Here is a 23,612-nt window from a genome sequence, read left to right on the forward strand (position 1 = left end):
TCATAACTGTTACTTTGATACTTTCGCGAAAAATTCACACAGCAAAGAAACAAATTTGTGTCATATTTATCGTTTATCGATCAATTGATGCAGGTATAACGGCCAATTAGTGTGTCTGTCTGCGTTATCTTTCATCACTTCCGTACACGTGATATGAACGTACATGCAATCATCGTTATCGTTTAGAATCATTGGTAAAAAAACACCTTCTACCGTGTCACGACACATTATACGTTTATCGTCTGTTTCACAAAGAATTATAGAAAGAGAAATCGAATTGACGAATAAAATTATTGAGTTATAATTATTATTATTATCGTTGTTGTTACTGTTATTAATCGTGTTGATAAAGAAAAAGAAACTTTTCCCTTTCTTTCGAACAATTTTGTATACGCAAAATATTTTTTTTTCGTCATCTTAATAACTTCTCTCTTCTGTTATCAATCGCGCGAATAAAAAAAAATATTAGGTATATTATATACTCCATTATAGGTCTAATTGTGTAGTGATACGAAATGAAAGATCAAATCACAGTAGCAAGCATCATCAAGCAAGGCCGTTGTGAGTATACATTCGGGTAATAGGAAAAACGGGGGGGGGGCAAAAATAAGAAAAATAAATTAAACTAAGACAACGATTAACAGTCGAAATAGGCGATAATCGAGTCGGAACGATTCGTTGACCTTGCGGGAATATTTTCTAATCCTATGTCGCGAACGTTGTATAAACTTGCAAAGTTTAAACACAAGTATCGTGGATGTATAAAATATAATATAAATAATATATAATATAATATACATGATATAAAATAACAGCGTGTTAATAATCGCGACGATAAAACATTGACGAAACTTTCCCGTGTACGATTGATTAATTAATATGTTGTTAGTTGTTGGTTTTTTTCTTTTTTTTTTTATTCTTTATTCTTGCACATTTATTCGCGTATAATAGATGAATGATCGTTGTATAATTTTTATTGATAATTTTCCTTAATTTTTTTCTTTTTTTTGCCATCTTCTGTTTGAAAAAACTTATTATTTATTCTGGCATAAATATATATGTCTGGTAGCAATGGATTTTATTTGTAACAAGATTTTCATGAAATAGCTTGAATATTGATAGGTATTATTTTTGGTTTGTCCTTCAGTCTTTTTTCTCTCCTTTTTTTTTTTTTTTCTTCATGCGTAATCGGATAGTCTTTCTAACTGTGCTGTAATCATGTAGACGTTTCGGTTTACCAGATCTTACGTCTTACGAATTGAGCTGTGACCTAGAGACGAAGAAGGCAAAAAGTTGAATAATGATAGTATTAATAAATGAAAAAAAAAAAATAACTAAAATAACGTACAAATTATAGACAATATAATATAGACTGTAAACGGTGTCGAAGTTAGTAACGTTATCGTAACGAAATATTGGGGAAAAAATCATTATTTTCTATTTCTATATTTATAATTTTACAAATGATTTTTAAAGAAACTAAGATTTCCAAATATTTTTGTATCATTTTGTTGAGATTTACGGAATTTCAAAGAATTCCAAAATCTCGAACCAACTGTTTTTCCTCGGCATAAATCGTTACGATAACCTTACTAACTTCAATATGACGATTATAAAGGAAAAATGAATACATAACCATCGTAAAATAGTGGAGAAATATTATTGTATAATGTGGTCCGTATAAATATACCGTCACACGCGTAAAAATTGATTTTCAGTTTACTTTGGCAAAGTTCACATCGCTCTATGTATATATATATATATATATATATATATATATATATATACGCTAAACTATACTAATGAAAATCGAATTAGACGGAGGACAGGTTTGTAATACTGAAAACTACACAGGCGATCTATAAACCTCTGTTCTTACAGTAAATACAAAACTTGTATAATAACCTTCTGGCATCTTTTTATTACAATGTATACACGCAAGAATTATTTTACACGCGTTACTGACAAATTGACACGTAGCCTATATACAATTTCTCTCGAGCATACATTTTCATTTTTTCTCTTCCAATACATTAATATTATTATTTAATACAGGGGGGAAAAAAATTATGAAAATAATTCAGTAGTGAAAAACAAATTCATACATATTTTCGATTGTAACACGTTCGCGTTGCAATTATTATTTTTCAAAATTCAATACGTCTGTTTATTTCAATAGATAATAAAAAAAAAAAAAAAGAAAGAAGAAAATCTACTTTACAATTTTTCTGTCGACTGTTTTAAGCAAATCGTTTATTCGATGTATTGTTTGTAAATCATTTTCAAAACAAATTACGAAGTTGCTGGAAGTAGTTTCATTGCGAGAGGCGTGATTACGCATTATGGACTGTAACTTGCGGTTCGCCTCCGATTCTCTCACAAATCCGTCAAGTATCACTGAAGAAGAAAAAAATCTTACACGTACACGTGTAAATAAACCGGAAAGTGGAGTCGCCTAGTAGTTAAAAAATTGCGATGCACGTTGCTTCCGGTTTTACTTTCCGCTTGTATGCAAGACGCTTGCATGCACGTTTATGTTGCACATTTACACTCTACGCGTAATTACAAGGAAACGAGTGGCTGTCTGATCGTGAGTTTCTCAGAGACAGCATACAAGAAGCGATGTGACTGCGCTGAACCGCTACGTTGAAAAGGAATGCGATGTAGAACAAAACACACAAGAACAAAATAAAAAACGCGTCTAGGTATTAAAATAGGATTCTATACACGCGCAAGGAAGTTGGTGAAAAAAAGTTGAGTGAAGAAAAGAAATTAAATGGGGAGGAACTAAAAAGAGCGGAAAAAATAGAGAGGGAGGGAGAGAGATTGAGACGTGCATGCGTTACAAGTTACTCACAAGATTGACGGGTGTATATTTATTTATTTCATCTCTGTAAAAGCACGTGCATCATTTATGAAAGAAAGAGGCACAGACTTAATGATCAAAAAACACACGCTTATGAATTCAAACGTTCGTTGTTGGCGATTGAAAATGAAATTTTTACAATGCTTACGATTGTAGAATCAATCGTTTCTGCATTTTATTGAACTGGGAGAAAGTTCCCGCTCTTCGAATCTACTTCGAGAAGTATTCGTCCGTCAGCGACATCTCGCGACGAAAATGAGAGCTAATTAATCAAACGCCCCCTTTCTCACTTCTTTGAAAACAATATTTTTTTTTTTCTTTTTTTCTAATTTTATTTCTATTCAAGTTGAGAAAAAAAAAATCCCCTCGGGCATAAATTTGTTACACGACAAATATTTGTTTGTAAATAAATATCAAGGAAATTAATCGGAGGAAAGTCGCGAGTCGATCGATATGTCGCGAAAGAATTCTTTCTGTACATATATACTTATGCAATTTATATGTTGGTATATAACTATGTGTACCAATTAGTTACAGTATGTTTACTTGGTCGTTTTTATACACGCCCGTATTTCTGTACATAAAAGCTGCTTTTGATAGTTAATATTATTTTTCATCAGGTCAAACTCAATCTGTCACGGCCATAGCTTATATTTCCGTAAAAGTGTACGTTATGTATTATATAACGAGTATGCAACTTATAACTGACGGTTTGCTTTCTCTTTCTGTTTCAGAACTGCCAGCTGAGGAGGGTAAGTGAAAAAAAAAATACAGCAATTTATGTTTATTGTGTACATGATAATCATTCGGATTTCGGATAAACGGAAAATGAATCAACCTTTTTTTTTTTATATGTACATCGAATATGTTCATCTATGTATGTCTGTACGTATGCATTCGTTCAAGTTTCATCTGCGTACAAGAAAAATCTCCACGAAAATGTTCGGAGAGAATTTTTTACTCGGGTACAACAAATCTCAAAGGATAATAAGAGACAAGGGGTAAAAAGTGAAAAATAGTAAACGAGAAAAAAAAAATGTTGTGGAAAATAGAAATAAACCAAATGAAACGGCAACAGAGCGCAGAAAATAAAGAAACTGTAATAATTTATCGATTATACGAATTATATAACGATCGGAATCTCCGCCACAGGCAATGGATATGTACAATAGAGTAGTTTTTATTTTTTACTTTTTCGAATTTGGACTTGTCCGCCACCCAGGTTAGTTCCAAATACACGAATAAGAATCCCCTCCAAAGCACAGATGTCTCTTTTATCTCAACCCTAAATCCTCGCGCAAGAGCCGTGAAGTTTGTCATTTAAAATATTACACACGTTTTTACTACATTTTCAGTATATATTTCCTCCCAGGAAGAATTGTTTGTGCGATAAAGAAAAAAAAAAAAAAAAAATCAGTCACTGCGTGAAATCAGTGAGCATTAATTCTAATATTGAATAAAGATATCAAGCATTGTCTGTGGATCGTTGTTACGTCAGCTGTATCCGATTAGAATTGAGCTTTTTTGTGAGTTTCACACCAGTGGACGATTTTTCCATTTACTGTGTTGATATTAATTTTGTCAAATAGTAGCATCAATGCTGATTGATTTTTCTACAAACAGTTACTCCCATCATCAAATATACGTACACAGTGTACTAAAATTTAAGTAAAAATATGTATATCTTAAATGGCAAACTTCACAAAGCTTGCTCTCTTGTGCTTTTCGTGTTTTTCGAAACCTACTCGTGTTTTCGCGGAGATTTCGATTCATTTGTTTGGAATCAATTTGGGGGGAGGGGGTCCCTATCAAATTTCGAAAAACTCCAAAATAAGGATCGCCCTCATAATGTCACGTATAATCATTACACGACCAACCTGTGCGAAGCAAGCTTGTGCTTTCCGCACTTGTGGGTGATCTTCCAAACAAACACACGAGTAATTTACGCTCTCTCGCATGTGTCCTGCGTCCTATATAGACACGCGCATACGGGTATATATGGAGCATTCCACGTCAGATTAACCTGACCAAAAGCCTGACCTCTCGTAATTTGTTTAAACTTTGTGATAACCTTCCGTTACTTGTCGATAATATTTGTTATTATTTAAAGATTTTTATTCGTCGACGGTCAGACGTTAGCGTTCTGTATAAAATGTATGCGGAAATTGGGAATATCCGAAGTTTAATTGAGTATAACGCGAAAATTGTTACCAAGAAAATACGCAGAAATTTATCGAGGCCGCTGAAATTTCATGAAAACTCAAAAAATATTAGTCTTTGAAATTTTTCTAAATGGTTAAATTTTTTCGATAAAAATTTCACAGAATATATATATTCCCTTTGTTATTGTTCAAAAACTTCTCCCATGTAAAGTTCATCATGGGTCAGGATTTCGTTTCAAAGCTGTAAATTTTTTCTGAATTGTTTTCTAAGAAAAAAAAATAAATAAAAGAGGTTTATTGTTGTTGTTGTTGTTATTATTATTGTTATTATTTTGTTCCGAAATATTCTCGACGACCAACAGAAATTTTTCACAAAGTTTATACTAAATTTGAGATGGTCAGGTCGATCTGACGTGGAATGCCCGATATATTGTATCATACTCGCGTGTACAAGTATAGGTGTTGTTGCGTGTACCGGAGAATTTGGCCTCAAATTGATACGCGCCGCTGTTATGGATCCGTGAAAACGATCGGATAGACAAGCCGAGCCAAGCCAAACTTATAAACCAAACTAAACGAAAGGAAAGGAAACTAAACGAAACTAAACCAAGCCACCGGCGGCCCGCCGCACAGCCGCAACAAATTTTCGTCTCTAATATCTTCCCGTGCATGCTGTGAATATATGTATATGTATATATGTACACACACACACACACACACGTGAACAAGTACGTTCAAACCTACGTCAAAGCCGACCGTCCGCGCTTCGGTTTTAACGGTGAAATTCTGCAGCCATCCCTAAATTTGTGATCCAACGATTATTCGGTGACGTTGCTGCAGCTATATATAATGGCAGGCGGCTCTTCAGAGTGCTTCAGAGCACTGGTGTGCAGCCAAATCCGTTATACGGTTCACGTGTACGTAAATTACGTTACCTATCTCTGCTGCACAGCTGACAAGAGACTCGTCGTGTATCGGGGGGGGGTGGGGGAGAATTTGTTTGAAAATTCGAATGGCTGCCAGGTACAGGAAACATTTCCGCCGAAAAGGGTTGCGCGACGTACGGCTGGTGAAGTTTCTAGTTTTGTTCTTTTATTTTTTATTTTTATTATTTTCACTCATTTTTCGTTTTTTTTTTTTTTTTTTTTTTCACAAATGTATAATATTTTCTTTTAACCATCGCGATAGAGTTCGACGTATCGGCGCGGTAATCGATTCGAGTAAATAAGGTTCCCTGTTGGACTGAAAAAATGTGGGAAACGAAGGAAAACAAAACTGCACAAATTTCTATTTTCATTAACCGGTAAATTTAATAATAAAAATTGTGATTAAAATCTGCACATTAGAAGACACTTGAAAGCGAAATTTCATATAGCTAATTGTCAAAAAAAAAAAATTAAACCTTGTTCGACTTACACGCTTTACGACAACATGCTGCAAGTGTTGCGCAAAAAACCTAATTTTTTTTTTTTTTTTGTCAGTTCCCACTTACTTTCTTTCCTTAGCGCCCGTGTTTATTATTTTCTTGGCAGTAAAATTCACGTAGCCGAAATTAAATGACATTCGCAGAGTTTTTACTGCAAGAATTACCAAACCAGAGTTAGCCAATTGTGGCTGACGGGTGTAACAAAATTTTTGGCAAGATTGTAAGAGTCGGTACACAGAGTCGACCTCTATTACAGACCCCGCTTGCAGAAAGTAAGTGTTGAAATTTGACTCTAAGTCTACCGTAACAATAGACTCTTGAAATTTGTTACCCGTAGAGAAGTTAATGAGTTGCCATGCTGCAAATTTCAGCGATTCTTACAAAGCTTTGTCGGCAATCGGAGAATCTTTAAGTAAAGGGGTAAAAAAAAAACAAAAAAAAAGAAAATCAAACACGATATGAAACAGCTTTACGTGCAATCGTGGTTGATAGATTTGGTTTCTTTCTTTCTTTCTTCTTTTTTTCATTTATTGTTTCAAATTTCATGAAGTGAAAACGAAGAAATATGTTTCTATTTCGACATCCGTTTTCGCGTTACAAATTTCCTGTACTGCTATTGTACAACGGAAATCAATTCGATCATATCCAGCCTTCGCTACTTTGTCTCTCACTACGGTATTAAAGGACCTTTCATAGGCCACCGGCTATAACAGGCTTAACGGGGATTCAATTAGTGGTTGCTAGAAGCAGCTACAAACGTTCATTTTAATAGTCGAAATTCATTTTTTCATTAAAACACGTTTATATTTCCATGTAATATACACATACGCGAAGGTATTTCGACGAATTGAATTTTCATTCCGTACTGCGGAACTGTACATCAACGGAAGATTACTAAATACTTGATTCTCAATTTATAATTATATATATTTTACTCGTCTTTCTTCTGTTGCGATATTCGAAACTCGAAAAGTATGATAAAAAAATAACAATAATAATAATAATAATAAATGAAAAGCAATCGTACACGTGTTCGAAGATCACGTAATTAATTAAAATTGAAGATACTTGGTTATCCTTCGACGAGTTGCCAACTTATGCTTCTCACGCTCTGGATGTTTCATTGAATAGCGGATATAATCCGGTCCCTTACATAATATACGTATACGTATACAGTTTAGTATACAATGTATTAGGCTTATCAAACTAGGCCACATTAACAACCATCGTGCAGATCGCCGCCTTCAGCTCACATGCCACCTTATTAAATACTCGTTCGATAATTATGCGTTTTTACAAGTTTTTATACGTATTATAATACCCATTTTGTGAAGAAGAAAAAAAGAGAGAAAGAAAAAAAAGTTCAACTTAATAACCGGTGAAAAATATGTCTTTCGTACATTTACCTTATTATTATTGTTATTGTACGTCTGTATAATTTTACCTATTACATCGTATGTCTGTAGTATACCGAAATAATTTTTATACGGAATATTAAAGTTGCGGAGGTTTATTTATTTATTTTTTTTTTTTTTTTTTTGTTGAAATTCGATGACCCCGTTCTTTTCCCATAGTTAATTATTGTTGTACACCTGTATAGCAATAATATAAATTCACAACGGTATTTGCACAAGGACGTGTCATTGTAAAATACGTATAGTTGTATATACGCCGTTGTCTCATTTCTTGAGGTTAATCACCGCTGGTTTAAAATATTATACACCTATACGAGACTAGAATTAAACGTTTCTGTTTGCCACTCTTGTATATATATATATATATATATATGTATGTATATGTATGTATATATATACCTACGGATAGGTTTATATCTGTTTACGTGACACGCTTGACGATACGCAGTGCGTATATGTATGCGGTACCTAAAGTAAATTTCGAAAAAAAAAAAAAAAAAGCTCAAAACGATCGAAAATTTTCATTTTTATTATTTTGATAGATTAAACGTAGTATTAAAGATATGTCGTATACAAAATGTAGGTATGCACGAATGATATTAAATTTTAAATCGCTTACGGTAGGAATTTCTATAGCCCCAGCATTAGCGAAGGTACGTGTGTGTGTGTGAATATGCATATATACATATATGCTGTAAGCATACGTGCATACACACAGCATAAATCGTTGTGTTTGTTAAATATTGCGAGTGTAGAGATTCAAGGACGACTGGGAAACGTCGCGATGCCGGTGTCTTGGCTTTTAACTAATACGCTCAAGTGCCTCTGTAATCATATCGCTAGTGCATACTATGACCGAACATAACTATATATATATATATATATATATATATGTATGTATACATATAATCGTAGAACAGCGTTTCGTTTAGGCACGGTAAGTATTTGTCGGCGATTAGGCGATTTCAAGTCGCCCTGTGAGATATATGAATTGGCCGATGTGAGAGGCAGTTCTTTTATCTTTTTTTTTTTTTTTCCTTACTGAAAAATAAAAGGAAAAAGAATTTACAAGAATGAAACAAAAAGAAGAAAGAACGTTAACAAAACCTCGAACTTGAACGAATATTAGGTACAGAAACTGGATATATACATATACCGACATATATACATACATACATACATAGATGCGCGTATACATACATATATATATATATACACACACATGCCATGTATCCATAATGAAGAAATTGAAGTGACATCAACTCTTGTTCAATATTTGGATTTTTAGTCTCGTCATACAGGCATTGACTCGTATTTCGTTATAACGATTCGCTCAATTCGGTTACAATATATATATATATATGTACATGCATTTGAAATAAATTCCTATTCTTATACGCGTACTTAGTTTGTAGTTTGTTTATGCGTGTGTGTGTGTGTGTGTGTTTCATGAAATTTATTCTCGTTTTATTGTATTACAGGAAAATCCATCTGGCAACTCGTTTTGGAACAATTTGACGACCTTCTAGTTAAGATTCTTCTATTAGCCGCTATCATATCATTCGTAAGTGTTTTTTCGAAGCATTTGTCTCAGATATATGTGTCCTGTTTAATTTTTTCACAGAAAAACCAGTATATATATGTGTATATACGTAGACGTATGACCAAAAATATTTGTCACCATATTCAGCGTGGAATTTCATTGAGCAAAAGAAAATATATAAAGTCGAAATTATTATTATTATTTCTACAAGTTGAAACAATTGCTTGACTTGCAATAAGGAGTTGTGAAATGAAAATAAAAAAAAGTGACACATATTCAAACGTGTATTGTATATAATCTACGAATTATTTTTTTTTAACAGGTTCTAGCTTTATTTGAAGAGCACGATGACGCGTTCACGGCATTCGTCGAGCCCTTCGTTATTCTCCTTATTCTTATCGCGAACGCCGTTGTCGGTGTTTGGCAAGAACGTAACGCAGAATCCGCGATTGAGGCGCTCAAAGAGTACGAACCTGAAATGGGAAAAGTTGTCCGAGGTGACAAATCTGGTGTACAGAGGCTCAGGGCAAAGGAAATTGTACCTGGTGATATAGTCGAGGTATCGGTTGGTGACAAAATACCGGCTGATATTCGTCTCACTAAAATCTACTCAACTACACTAAGGATTGACCAGTCCATTCTCACCGGTGAATCAGTTTCCGTCATCAAACACACCGAGGCCATCCCAGACCCACGTGCTGTCAATCAGGTTTGTACATCGCTTGTTGTATTGAAACTTTCGATAAATCGATACTCGATGGGGATGAAATTGCCACTTATGTCCTGTCTTACAATTAGCCACTCCGTCATCCCTTTTTTTTTTCCTACCTCAGAACTTTTCCCTGTATCGAAATTAGCTCTGATCGTGATTTTTCAACTGTCCAAGTACCGCTACTTGACATTGATTTAACCCTAATCGAAAAATTCCGAACTCTTTAATGTTTGGTGAGGAAGAAATGTGAAAAGAAAAAGAAATAACTATGGATTTTTATTGTGAGACGTCGCTGAGTTTGTTCTTGTATTGATATTTCACTTACATTCGGTAAAAATCGTCATTCTTTGCGATATTGTTGTTTATAACGTTTGTGTGACGAAATATCGAAGAAAGAATTAACAATTTTAATATGACCGAAGGAGTTACGCTTACAAAATATGGCTATGGTTTTTTCTAGATCTTATAGGTATAGTTTATCGCTTTTTAATAAACCACTTCAAAAAATTGAGATAAAAATTACTTCCCAATAAAAATGCATAGTTGAATTGAGGTTTTGAATTTCAAACCTCGTGATTCTTATCTCCAATAGTTAAGAAGCTCGTTTTTCTTGACTAACATTTTTGTCATATTTTTCTTTGTTCAGGATAAGAAGAACATTTTGTTCTCCGGAACTAACGTAGCCGCTGGAAAGGCGCGAGGCGTTGTAATTGGAACCGGATTGAATACCGCCATTGGTAAAATCCGTACCGAGATGTCGGAAACCGAGGAAATCAAGACGCCGCTTCAGCAAAAACTCGACGAGTTCGGTGAACAATTGTCGAAGGTAATTTCGGTGATTTGCGTCGCTGTCTGGGCGATCAATATCGGTCACTTCAACGACCCGGCTCACGGAGGATCATGGATCAAAGGTGCCATCTACTACTTCAAAATTGCCGTCGCCCTTGCCGTCGCTGCTATTCCCGAAGGTCTTCCGGCCGTAATCACGACTTGTCTTGCCCTCGGCACTCGTCGTATGGCCAAGAAAAATGCCATCGTACGGTCACTTCCGTCCGTCGAAACCCTCGGTTGCACCTCCGTCATCTGTTCCGATAAAACTGGTACCTTGACCACCAATCAGATGTCCGTCAGCCGGTAGGTGGTATCTCTTATATATCGTTGAGCCGCACTATGAAATTGGTTACGTTGTGAAATTTTTTGTGAAAATTTGACGTGAATTGTTTCAGCATGTTCACATTCGAAAAAATTGAGGGTAACGACAGCAGCTTCCACGAGTTCGAGATAACCGGATCGACCTACGAGCCGATCGGTGAGATATTCCTCAAGGGTCAGAAGATAAAGGGTAACGATTTCGAGACGCTCCACGAGATCGGAACGATATGCATAATGTGCAACGACTCTGCAATCGATTTCAACGAGTTCAAACAGGCCTTCGAGAAGGTCGGCGAGGCGACGGAAACCGCGCTTATCGTTCTAGCCGAGAAGGTTAATCCCTTCGGCGTTTCGAAGGCCGGTCTGGACCGTCGTGCATCGGCTATTGTAGTCAGGCAGGACATCGAGACCAAGTGGAAGAAGGAGTTCACCCTGGAATTCTCCCGCGACCGCAAGTCCATGTCATCCTACTGCGTCCCCCTGAAACCGTCTAAACTCGGCACCGGACCAAAACTCTTCGTCAAGGGAGCACCGGAGGGTGTCCTCGACAGATGCACCCACGCCCGTGTCGGAACCCAGAAGTTCCCACTGACATCGACCCTCAAGAACCGCATTCTCGAACTCACCAGGCAATACGGAACCGGACGCGACACCCTCCGTTGTCTCGCTCTCGCGACCGCCGACCACCCGATGAAACCCGACGACATGGACCTCGGCGACTCTACCAAATTCTTCACCTACGAAAAGGAACTCACATTCGTCGGTGTCGTTGGTATGCTTGACCCGCCCCGAAAGGAGGTATTCGACTCGATTGTAAGATGCCGTGCAGCCGGTATTCGCGTAATCGTTATCACCGGTGACAACAAGGCAACCGCTGAAGCTATCTGCCGACGCATCGGTGTTTTCGGCGAGGACGAAGACACCACCGGAAAGTCATACTCTGGTCGTGAATTCGACGATCTTCCTCTGTCCGAACAAAAGGCCGCATGTGCCAGGGCCAGGCTCTTCTCCCGTGTCGAACCTGCGCACAAGTCTAAGATCGTTGAATTCCTTCAGGGAATGAATGAAATCTCTGCTATGGTTAGTTTTTTGTTTGTTTTTTTATCGTTCATTTTTTAGGGGTTTGAATTTCGCGAATACGCGCTTCATCGGTGATTCGTTTCATAACGCTCTTTATTTTTTTCTCTCAATCCATGATTACAGACTGGTGACGGTGTCAATGACGCTCCGGCCCTGAAGAAGGCTGAAATCGGCATTGCCATGGGATCTGGTACCGCTGTCGCTAAGTCCGCTTCTGAAATGGTATTGGCTGACGACAACTTCTCATCTATCGTCGCTGCCGTTGAGGAGGGTCGTGCTATCTACAACAACATGAAACAGTTTATCCGTTATCTCATTTCGTCCAACATTGGTGAAGTCGTAAGGTAAGGAAACTCTGTATGAAAGATTGAAGAGTTGCTTTTAACAACAGTTGTAGTCCTGAAAATCCCGAGAATATCGTCAGATCCACGTATTCTGTTACCCGATATCGCCGCAAAATGATAAACATCAGAGCACATTGCAAAGAAAATACCATACGTTTTGTAGTATTTTCCTCACTGCCGCCCTCGGTCTTCCGGAAGCTTTGATCCCCGTTCAGCTCCTTTGGGTCAACTTGGTAACAGACGGTCTTCCTGCCACCGCGCTCGGTTTCAATCCTCCAGATCTCGACATCATGGACAAGGTGAGTTTTAAATTTTAATGAATAAACTTTGTCATCTTGAAGCGAGCTTGCGTCTTAGCAGCAGGTCCGAAAATTTCTTCACGTAAACGCGCTTTCAGCCCCCGCGCAAGGCTGACGAGTCCCTCATTTCCGGATGGCTGTTTTTCCGCTACATGGCTATTGGTGGATACGTCGGTGCTGCTACCGTTGGAGGTGCTGCATGGTGGTTCCTGTATAGTCCCCACGGACCTCAGATGAACTACTACCAGCTGGTAAAGAGAAACCGGATCCAGAGAATACTGATACTTGTCATTGATTGTCGTTGAGTTTATTTTTTTATCATCATTTGTAATAATTATTTCACAGACGCATCACCTGGCCTGCATCGGCGGTGGCGATGAATTCAAGGGTCTTGACTGCAAAGTCTTTACCGATCCTCATCCCATGACAATGGCTCTCTCGGTTCTCGTTACCATTGAGATGTTGAACGCTATGAACAGGTACGAATTTTCTTTTTACTTATTGTTTGTAATTGCGTGTGTTTTTCAGTCGGAAATTTGTCTCACGTTACATGAACAGGACGATACACATCCAAGAGTAATTCTTCGATGCCCAAATCAATAAATCAACAATCGTGAATATCTTTTCATTTCTCTACAGCTTGTCCGAGAATCAATCTCTGATCTCCATGCCTCCATGGTCGAACCTTTGGCTGATCGCCTCGATGGCTCTTTCTTTCACACTCCATTTCGTCATCCTCTACGTCGACGTACTATCCGTGAGTTGATGAAAACAAAAAAAGTGAAACATAAAAGTGCTAATTGGATAAAACTTGAAAGAATATGTGATTAATGAAATATTAATTATTGTATTTCAGTCCGTGTTCCAAGTGTGCCCCTTGACCCTGGACGAATGGATCACCGTAATGAAGTTCTCCATTCCAGTGGTACTTCTTGATGAAACCCTGAAGTTTGTCGCCAGAAAAATCACAGATGGTGAGAACCCAATATACACCGTGCATTGGATTGTACTGATGTGGGCTGTGTTCTTTGGAGCGATACTAGTTTCTCCAATCTAGATAAAATAAAAATAAAAAAAACAAAAACAAAACAAAAACAGCAAAAAAAAAAAAAAAAATCAAACAGAAAAGAAAAGAAAAAAAACCTCGTCTAATATTAGTTGATCAATAATAATAATAATAATAATAATGTTTCTTTTTCCCGTGGGGGTAACGTTCATAAATAACTGAATTACCTGGACTTGCAGTTGCATTTAATATTGAACTTCCCCCATGGCACGGGAGAAGTGACGAAATGAAAGAGAGAAAAAAAAAAGCAAAAGAAAAAATAACCAACAACCACAAAAAGAGATATATATATATATATATATATATATATATATATATGCGTATATGAAACATATATACATATATAACAATAATTAATAATAATGAATTATTAACGAAGTGTGTTTAAGTGAGATTTTTAACAAGTTTTTGGACTGCTGCGCATGGTGTTAGTCAGTGCAATCATAACCGTGCGTCGTTACTAAATGCTCCCACGATGTCCCCCTGCCCTTCTTCTCCCCCTGTAGACAACAGCGTTACCACAACCGTCGCCATAAATTCTACCAACTCCAGTGGCTCCAAGTGTTTTTGAATATTCTACCGTTATTCAAGAATCATGATTTTTAAATTATTTTATACAAGTGCCTTTTTAAGCATTAACGTATGTAAATCGTAGCCAACTGACCTCAGTATTGATTCCGATGACACGATTTTCTGATAATACTGATTAAAAGAAGAGAAAAACAAAAAAAGAAAAAAAAAATGAAACGAGAAAAGAAATAAAAATTCACCGCACGTCAACAAGCAATGCACTTAGTTTCGTCACAACACTTGGTGTGGGTGCATTACATTTAAAAAAAAAAGTTCAGTTTTATTTTTTTCCCCTTATGTGTCCGTAACTTGTGCACGCTGACTAATTGCGCATGCTGACTCCATCGACATTTTACCGTTTCACGAATCGAACTGTGAATACGAATTCAATGGTAAATTATGTTCACATTCGTTGCCCGGTCGAATTTATCAAAGCAATTTTTCTTCACATAGACAATTAATTAATTGCAACGGTAATCAGTGCATTGCATTGTAGAGTAGAATTGTAGATTACACACACACACACACACACACATATATTATATACAACCTATCACATAGTAGATCATTTCCCCCCTTATTTTTTTCATTATTTGTTACGCGTAAAAAGCAAATAGGTATATTCCATTGCTAATTTGAGGTATTTCCCATTTTATGCGTAAAGAAGGTAAACGAAAAAAATCAAATGTACATACCAATACATTATTGTTATTATTATTATTATTCCTATTATTATTATTATTATTCCTATTATTATTATAGGTATGTTGAGATATTAGTGACATAATTTTATTATTTATATTAATGCTTAGGGTTGAAAAGTTATTTTTCAAATACACAAAGTGGTAGATTTAATTAGCGAAAAGAGTGTAGGAGAATATAATTGAATGAAGGAAAAATTACCAACAAAAACAAAGAATAAAAAGAAGAGTTGCTTTTTTTTTTTTTTACAAAAGTGTCGATGGAGAGGTAGATAGGAAATACATACATGTAGATTAACTCGTGTTTTCTCACTTTTGCATCTGTAGTTCCTCACTCACAATCTTCACACAATCATCTGTGTTTACGTTGAACTGAGTTTATCTTTTTTCCCTTCTAATTCGAACTAATTCCAGTGGTGATAATTATTTTCGTACATTCATAGGTATATCTGCCCTTTTGTAAATCCCAAAATTTCTCTCTTTCTTTCATTTACAGCTTTGTGATTGACAATTACACGTACATGTATATATATGTGTGTGTGCATTAACATTCACAGTACCAGGTTTGCCTGCACCTTCGAGGAAGAAGCTGAAATCGGAGTAGTAAACGTCGGGAGTATCAACATTTCGAAAGTATTGCAAGATAAATTATGTGCATGGGGAATTGGATTGAAGATGTTTCCACGACACACTATTCGTAACGTGTCTTCCTTCACTCCCTCACCCAGAGCTTTTGTGCATGTTCGTTGTACACGCTTAATGTAGTTGCACCTCTGTCACCTACAGACACCCATTCCTAAATAATTGTTCGAAATTACCATTACCAAATAATTCAATCATCTAAATTAACGATTAACAACTAAGTGACATTGTTATTCAACGTAACTAATTAGTTTATGTGGATTTTACGTTATGTATACGATGATATTTGTGTGGGTGTGAGTGCGCGTGTGTATGCACATCTATTGGCAATGCCGATTCGATGTTACGTAAGCGTAATTTCTGTATTTTTATCCAATTTCGTTATCGACGGGGCACCAATAACCCTTTGAACATGATTAGCAGAGAAATCCTTGGACCAAGATTTGTAGATTCCTACTCATCGAAGCGCTCAGAGCGAGGAAGAGACGATATTTGAATATTGATAACGTATGATTTCGCTGATAAAAATTACCTATATTCATTCACCCTACGCAAAAAGGACAGTGTTACCATTGATTGACTTTTATCTGTTCAGAGTTTTGTTTATAATTTTTTGAACAATTCTCAACGATTCAGACGGTCTCAAACTTTGACCACGGATTGGATTATTATTATTATTTTTTTTTTTTTTTCTAATAACTAACAACGTGTATCGAATTAATTGTGAACGGTGTAAGATGCAAAAGTAGAGAATGTGCAAAACTGGGGTCTACTAAGGGTACAAAAAAAAAAAAAAAAAGAAAAAAAAAGAGTGAAAGAAAAAGAGGGATAGAGGAAGATGATCGTGTGTAAAAGAATTGTACAAACGACCGATAGGCAACGTCGTAACAATAACTTATTTTTAATTATTCTTATTTAGCCGTACACAGTTTTTGGCGGCTGTTTAATTTTTGTGAATCCGTTAGTTTTTTTTTTTTTTTTTTTTTTTTCCTGCTCCTCGTTTTCAATATCTCTTTCCTTTTGTGCTGTGTGATAACGTAGCTGCGCCCACTATTTTGACCCTCGAAAACGCAACAAGACTGATGAGCAGTGGTTTGATATAAATAGTGGGCCAACTGCACAATCGATGATTTATCGAAGGCATTCAATGCATATATATATACATAATATTATAAAATATTGAAACGGTTTAATAATCCATCAAGATTATTAAATTATTAGATCACGACATAATAGTAATTTATATATATATATACATACATTATATATAGCATAAATAACATACTACCTATACGTTTAAAGTGAAAAGAAAGAGAATTAAAGAAAAGAAAAAAAAAAAACAACAAAATCACTATACAGGTGTGTGTATAAATATAAATATATATATATATATATACACATGCATAGAATTTTGGCATAATTGAACTTAACCGGTCAAGAATGGAAAGAGTTAGTGTTGTGGACGGTACTGTTTTATTGCCGGTAAACTTATCACGCACTAATTCGGAGTGGTTGTGTTTTTAATAATACAATAACATTTGTCTATTGTGTCATCCCTATTATGTGCTACAATAACCGATTTTAAAAATCCAGTAATCGCGTCAGTTGAATACATAAATGATGTTAGGCAGAAATCGGTATCTCTGCTCGAGGTAAAAGTTATTGTTAACGGTTTCGAATCTTTTTTTTTTCTTTCTTTTTTTTTCAACGAAAGTAGAGTTGTAATTTTTTTTTTTTTCTTTTTAACGCAAATCGATGTACCGTCTTGTAGACTTATCGCGAATCTCGAAAATCAATAAGTAACAATGTGTAAAACATGTAAAACATCTCGAGGAGAGATTCGACGATTCTCTGACGCGGCTACGTTCATATTAGAAGGAGAAATTTCAATTCTACTCTACTATGCTCAATTATAAGGTGAGAAACTTGTAGAAAGTTGATTAACGTCCGTTTTTTTTTATTTATTTTTTTTCCTTTGTCTTTTTTTTGTTTTTTGTTTTATTTGGAGTGTCACTGCAATTGGCTGGGTATCGCATAATAAATAGTAAGTACTACGTTTAAACACGTTAACCCGCTGGTGTGAAACGAATGAGAAGTAACAACAATCATCCGAAGCTTTTTGACAAGGGGGAGAGATGAGAGAGGAAAGTGCGGTGTGCCATCCGATGATAATAATAATAATGTATATTTATATTAATTTAAAAGAAAAAAGGAAAACACACACATAGAGAGAACAAATATGAATACCACAGTCGCATAAAGTTTTTGTAAAGTGAGGTGACTATATAATGTGCACGGAAGAGTGACGGTTCGTATTTGGCGTTGACGCCGGAAAAACGAGTGAAAATTTGCAGGAAGCATGTTTATAACAAAAGCGTGCGATTAGGGTGACCGTTAATTTTGCACCCTTTGATTAGTCACAATTACCTGAACTAAGCCTAACCCTGAACTGAAACTTAACGACGTTCGACTTTAATGTTATTATTATTATTATTATTAATATTATTACTGTCACAAGTTCTAATTACAACGACTGGGAATAGTCGTGAGTATGGAACTCGATTGTGTAGCAACGATTTTGTTTATTTATCAATTTTATTTATCTCTAACGATGCGAGCGAACGAAGATAAATATTATAAATACTACATTTACGAATTTTGAACTGAATAATATTATAACAAGTAGAAAAGGAAGGGAATTAAAAATTGATGAAAATGATAAAGAATATGTATAATAAGAGGAAAAGGAACGAAACTGCAGAATATTATCTAATTAATTGATTGATTGATTGATTGATTGATTGATTAATTAATTGGTTGATTGATACGTTACCAACTTGTTATAATAATAAAGAAAGAAACAAATCATGTGTTACTAATTGTGTGTGTTGAAAATTAATAATTGGCCATACATACATACATACATACCATGTCACACAAAATACTAATCTGTCGAAATTTATAATATAAATTGACCAATTTTTGGTAATGTTGAATCATCGTCAGTCACTCAGACAATATGACAGTTTGAGCACCATTATACACGTATAATACATTACATACTAACTAGACAAATTTCTCTGTAATTTTTATTTCAATTCTTGTTTTGTTTTGTTTTTTTTTTTCCCCCGTTTTAATCAATTTTTTTTACTTTCAACACTTCATCTCCGTTAATTTGTTGTTACTTAATATAAATGTGTATGTAAATATACATATATCATATATGTAAATACTGCCACGTCCTCAAATATCAAACGTGAATTATTTCAATAAATTCAATATTGTACACAAATTATTTCTTTGCTCTACAATGACGTATCATTGTGTACAGAGTAAATTCCTTCGGTTTTATGGTATACGATAATCTTGATGCAATTGTACAAATCGTATTTGAAATTTCTTTAAATATTGTGGATTTTCGGGGTAGGACAATGAAATATTAACGTTTGAAAGAACACAATGGTCTGAAAAAAAGAAAATTACGATCATTGCGATACCTGCGATGTTAAATCACTATTGTCGAAATTTCAAGCATGCTTGTTTTTGATAGATATGTTCGAATCGATAAACCGAGCGATCAAATTATACTTATACGGTGAAGAATTACCGAATTTGTACTTAAATTCGGCTGTGTTGTACATCTGCTACAGTTGGCGTTTCTCTGTAATAATTCACAACGAAAAAGAGAAACGTTCGTTTTTTTTTTTTTTTCTTTCTTTCTTTCTTTTTTCCTTTTTTCTTTCACCACACTACCATGCCTGCTGGTTTGTCAGTTCAGTCAAATCTCCGTTCTTACTTCACCACGAAGGAAACACCGACCTGCACGTCACTCGACATTTCTGGTAAGGTAACGCACACTTTTTTGCAGTATACTTATATATATATATATATACGTTTTATTATACTAATCTACATGTATATGACGACCATTCGTTGTTATAATTAATATATTGAATAATTTATACATGTCTCGTTGTTTCCGAATGTGTACACCTGTTTTTCTCACAACCTGTTGTATTCTGGATAATTAATTCGCAGGACTACATTTTTTTTTTTTTTTTGTTTTTTTATTTTATTCTCAATCCAGCAATTATAATAATACGTTACTCTATTCGTTTAATACGTAAAAATTGTTTCTATAACATTTGTGTCGATATTCTCGGTTTACAAAATTAGTCTCGTGCCATTTCGGTAATTGTCTTGTCCGTTAAAATTCTTCCGTCAAGCCCGATGTAAATTTATAATTTGTTTTAATCGTTGCACGATATCCGTATCCGTAACCAATGTTTCCAATACTTGTATATCCTCGGGATTCTTACGATGATAACTTATCACATCTGTTGTACATATTCACAAAGAGACACGATCAAATTACACCGGATGCAATCGACGTTATAATAGTACTATCAAAAAATCGCGTAAACACTTCCAGCCTTTATAACTATCGTAATGTGAAAAAAACTACAGCGACATACGTTCGATATCAATCAATTGACGCATCGAGTTTAATTTAATACGATAAATTTGATCACGGACCGTTGAATATACATATTATATAAGCATAACGGATCGAAATACGCGGGATGCCAGTACTGAAATTAATTCCTACGGTATATTTATTTATCAAAACTTGTTAGGTGAACGGTAAATTGAGAGTAACAAATGTGATTGCAGTTTCCCCGACGGTGGTCGTGAGGAAATAAGATGGAAGATAATCGCACAAGTGATTCGTGCAGCGACAGAGCGGACACACATCGCGCAATAAAACCTACACCAAACACCGCCGATGCAAGGCAGACATGGAATTGACAAAGAAAGGGGGAAAAAAATGAAGAGAAATTCTCTGAAGAATTGATCATTCTCTATATATAAAAACACGGATGGATATATACATATATACATATACGTATATAATATATATATATGTGTGTGTGTGTGTGTATATATATAGAAACAAGTACGCGTGTACAGCGAATTGTCTGTACGCAGCAATGATTATTATAAACGATGATGATAATAATAATAATAATAATCGTCAATGAATGATTCCATTGATTGCCTTCGGTGATGCACATATATGTATATATATATACTGCACATGATATAATACATATATACCTATATTTATATATGTATGTATATATATACACGTACACATTATATATTGCCATACGAAACTAATATTAACAGAAGTGTAACGCTGTGTACACGGTGAAGGTGGCAGGCGTTTGCTGGTTTTAAAAGCGGCAGAACAGTAAATTAATTCAGACACATTGTGTATGTTGCAGTGGGTGATGTGGTCGTCGACAAGTGGGCCTAACCTACTGGTCCCCCACTGGCCTCGCGACTACTATTCCGTTATAATATCAAACATCCCATCCTGACAAACGTTATATGTGTGTTCAGCGACAGTACGATAGAGTACGGAAGACAGAGATACAGGTTGATAGAGATAAAACGAGGGGAGAAAAAAATGTTACATTCAAGTCGAAGCCCTGGTACACGTGATATTGCATTAGCGACATCTTGGAAAATTTAACAATCGGTATATTTGATATAGAGAAAATTGATAAGCGAACAATCAAATGAAAAGAAACGAAACATCTAGAAAGGCACGCACACACACACACACACACACACACACACACACTGACTCACTCGTTAATATGTAGTACAATTATTTACTGCACTGCTACGGATGCTAGCAAACCTAATTAGAAAAGACAACGTCGGACCTTAATTCTGTTTATACATACATACGTACACATGTATGTGTGTATACATATATGTATATATAAAACACGGCTGGAGGTGCTCGCTTGATATAATAAAGTTACACAGATTTATGTATGACAATAACGCCCCCACCCCCCACCCCCAGAGAGACTGTCCGTATTTTTGTCTGTTTTTATTTATTATCCTTTATTATCTCATCGCGGTATCCCCCCCCCCCCTTGCCCCTTTTAATTTTTTATTTTTTTTTTTTCTTCGGCGCTAATTACATTTATGTATATTGTACGATATTGTATTTTGTTTTTTTTTTTTTTTTTTTACCCCCCCCCCTCTCGTTTATTAATCGTTTTTATTAACAGGAAGCTGCATCACCGATTTTCCCCAAAACTTCGTTTTTAACACGTCGCAATTAGCGATTACCTTAATTCCTAACTTCACCCCTCATGTTATACTTGTACCCGTGTTACTTTAAATTCGCAATCTCTCTTATCATTGATATCATGTTTTAACCATTAATTTATTCGTTATTATCGCCTTTAGATATTTACTATAACTGTTATAAGAATAAACGACGGAAAAAAAAAATAAATAAATAAATTTAAAAAAAAAACAAAAAAAAAAAATTAAGCAGATCGAGAAGAGATGGAATGAAATTGAAGATAAAACAAACAATATAATGTAATTATTTATGAGATTGGTTGATCATGTTCTTCCTTCCCAGTTTTCAATGATAATAACAATAATAATAGTTATAATATTATTAATATCATTAATAATAAGCACCGACTAGTGAAACGATTGTTACAACTATATAATTAATATGACGAGCCGGGCATATTGAAAAAAATCATTGAATATACTACTACTGTAAAAAGAGAATAACGAAAGAAAGGAAGAAAGGGAAAAATGTTGCTCGGGAGTAATAATATAATTGCGTGAGTGTCTCTTTAATGTAACACTATCTGTGCATATCTTATTATTATTATAATATCGCATCACGACACTGTCACACGATATAAAATTATACATGATACAAGATCATCGTTATGAATTATATATATATATGTATATTATGTATATAATATATATATATATATATACACTGCCATGTACAATATACATGCATGCAAAAAAAAAAAAAAAAAAAAATCGAGAAATATGTATAGACGCGCACAGACACGAGAATAACTAACGTAACAAGAAAAACGGTCGAGTCTACCGATAGTCGTGCATAGTGGTAGAATTCAACATAAGTATATTATTATTATTATTATGATTATATGTATGTATATATGTATACAATACAATTTTATGGATACATATATGCATACATGTAATAAGTAAATTTACGATAAATTGTAAATATATATTTAAAACATACCAACAAAAAAAAGAAAAAATGAAAACCAAAAATGAAATAAAAAGTAAAATAAACGAAAAATGAATAGAACGAATATACGTATATGAATTGGAAAAAAAAAATACATAAATTCAATTGCTTCGAACCGATTAATCAAATCATTTACTTGTAATAATAACGTAGGTATTATAACTTGAGGAGAGGAATTCCGAGCGAGCCATTTAACAATCATTTTCTTCATTTTGTGCCGTTGATCAAATAGTATTTATTATATACGAAGAATTTATCTATATCTATGACTAATTGTTAATGTTCTCGCTCAAGTTGCCTATAATTTATTTATATATATATATAATATATAACGTAATAACGTATATAATATTTATTTGTTAAGATCAAATTTAATTATTCTGTTCCAAAAACGAAAGGACTAAAAAAAAATCTTTTCAACAAATTCTTTCCTTCCATTGAATTTACGGAAAATATAAAAATCCGTTGCTTTTTCCTAACGGTAAAAAAATTGGAAGGAAAATTTTGAGGC

At 34.8% G+C, this 23,612-nt stretch overlaps 1 protein-coding gene across 5 annotated transcripts in view; it reads left to right on the forward strand.

The window, feature by feature from the left end:
• LOC124183518 (calcium-transporting ATPase sarcoplasmic/endoplasmic reticulum type) overlaps positions 1–22,318 on the forward strand; it is a 34,141-nt gene extending 11,823 nt beyond the window's left edge. For 3 of the 5 annotated variants that reach the window (XM_046572126.1, XM_046572127.1, XM_046572128.1), the window contains exons 3-13: positions 3,601–3,618; positions 9,351–9,433; positions 9,735–10,121; positions 10,771–11,258; positions 11,351–12,356; positions 12,480–12,700; positions 12,864–12,999; positions 13,098–13,250; positions 13,345–13,478; positions 13,639–13,756; positions 13,856–16,849. In XM_046572126.1, the coding sequence (XP_046428082.1) occupies positions 3,601–3,618; positions 9,351–9,433; positions 9,735–10,121; positions 10,771–11,258; positions 11,351–12,356; positions 12,480–12,700; positions 12,864–12,999; positions 13,098–13,250; positions 13,345–13,478; positions 13,639–13,756; positions 13,856–14,056 (2,945 nt within the window). In that variant the 3' untranslated portion in view covers positions 14,057–16,849. Of the gene's footprint in view, positions 1–3,600; positions 3,619–9,350; positions 9,434–9,734; positions 10,122–10,770; positions 11,259–11,350; positions 12,357–12,479; positions 12,701–12,863; positions 13,000–13,097; positions 13,251–13,344; positions 13,479–13,638; positions 13,757–13,855; positions 16,850–20,652 lie in introns of those variants that run through there. The other 2 variants (XM_046572130.1, XM_046572129.1) reach the window with 2 other exon arrangements.
• Positions 22,319–23,612: the final 1,294 nt, after the last annotated feature.

Source organism: Neodiprion fabricii, chromosome 5 (assembly GCF_021155785.1).
Source record: "Neodiprion fabricii isolate iyNeoFabr1 chromosome 5, iyNeoFabr1.1, whole genome shotgun sequence".
NCBI lineage: Eukaryota > Metazoa > Arthropoda > Insecta > Hymenoptera > Diprionidae > Neodiprion > Neodiprion fabricii.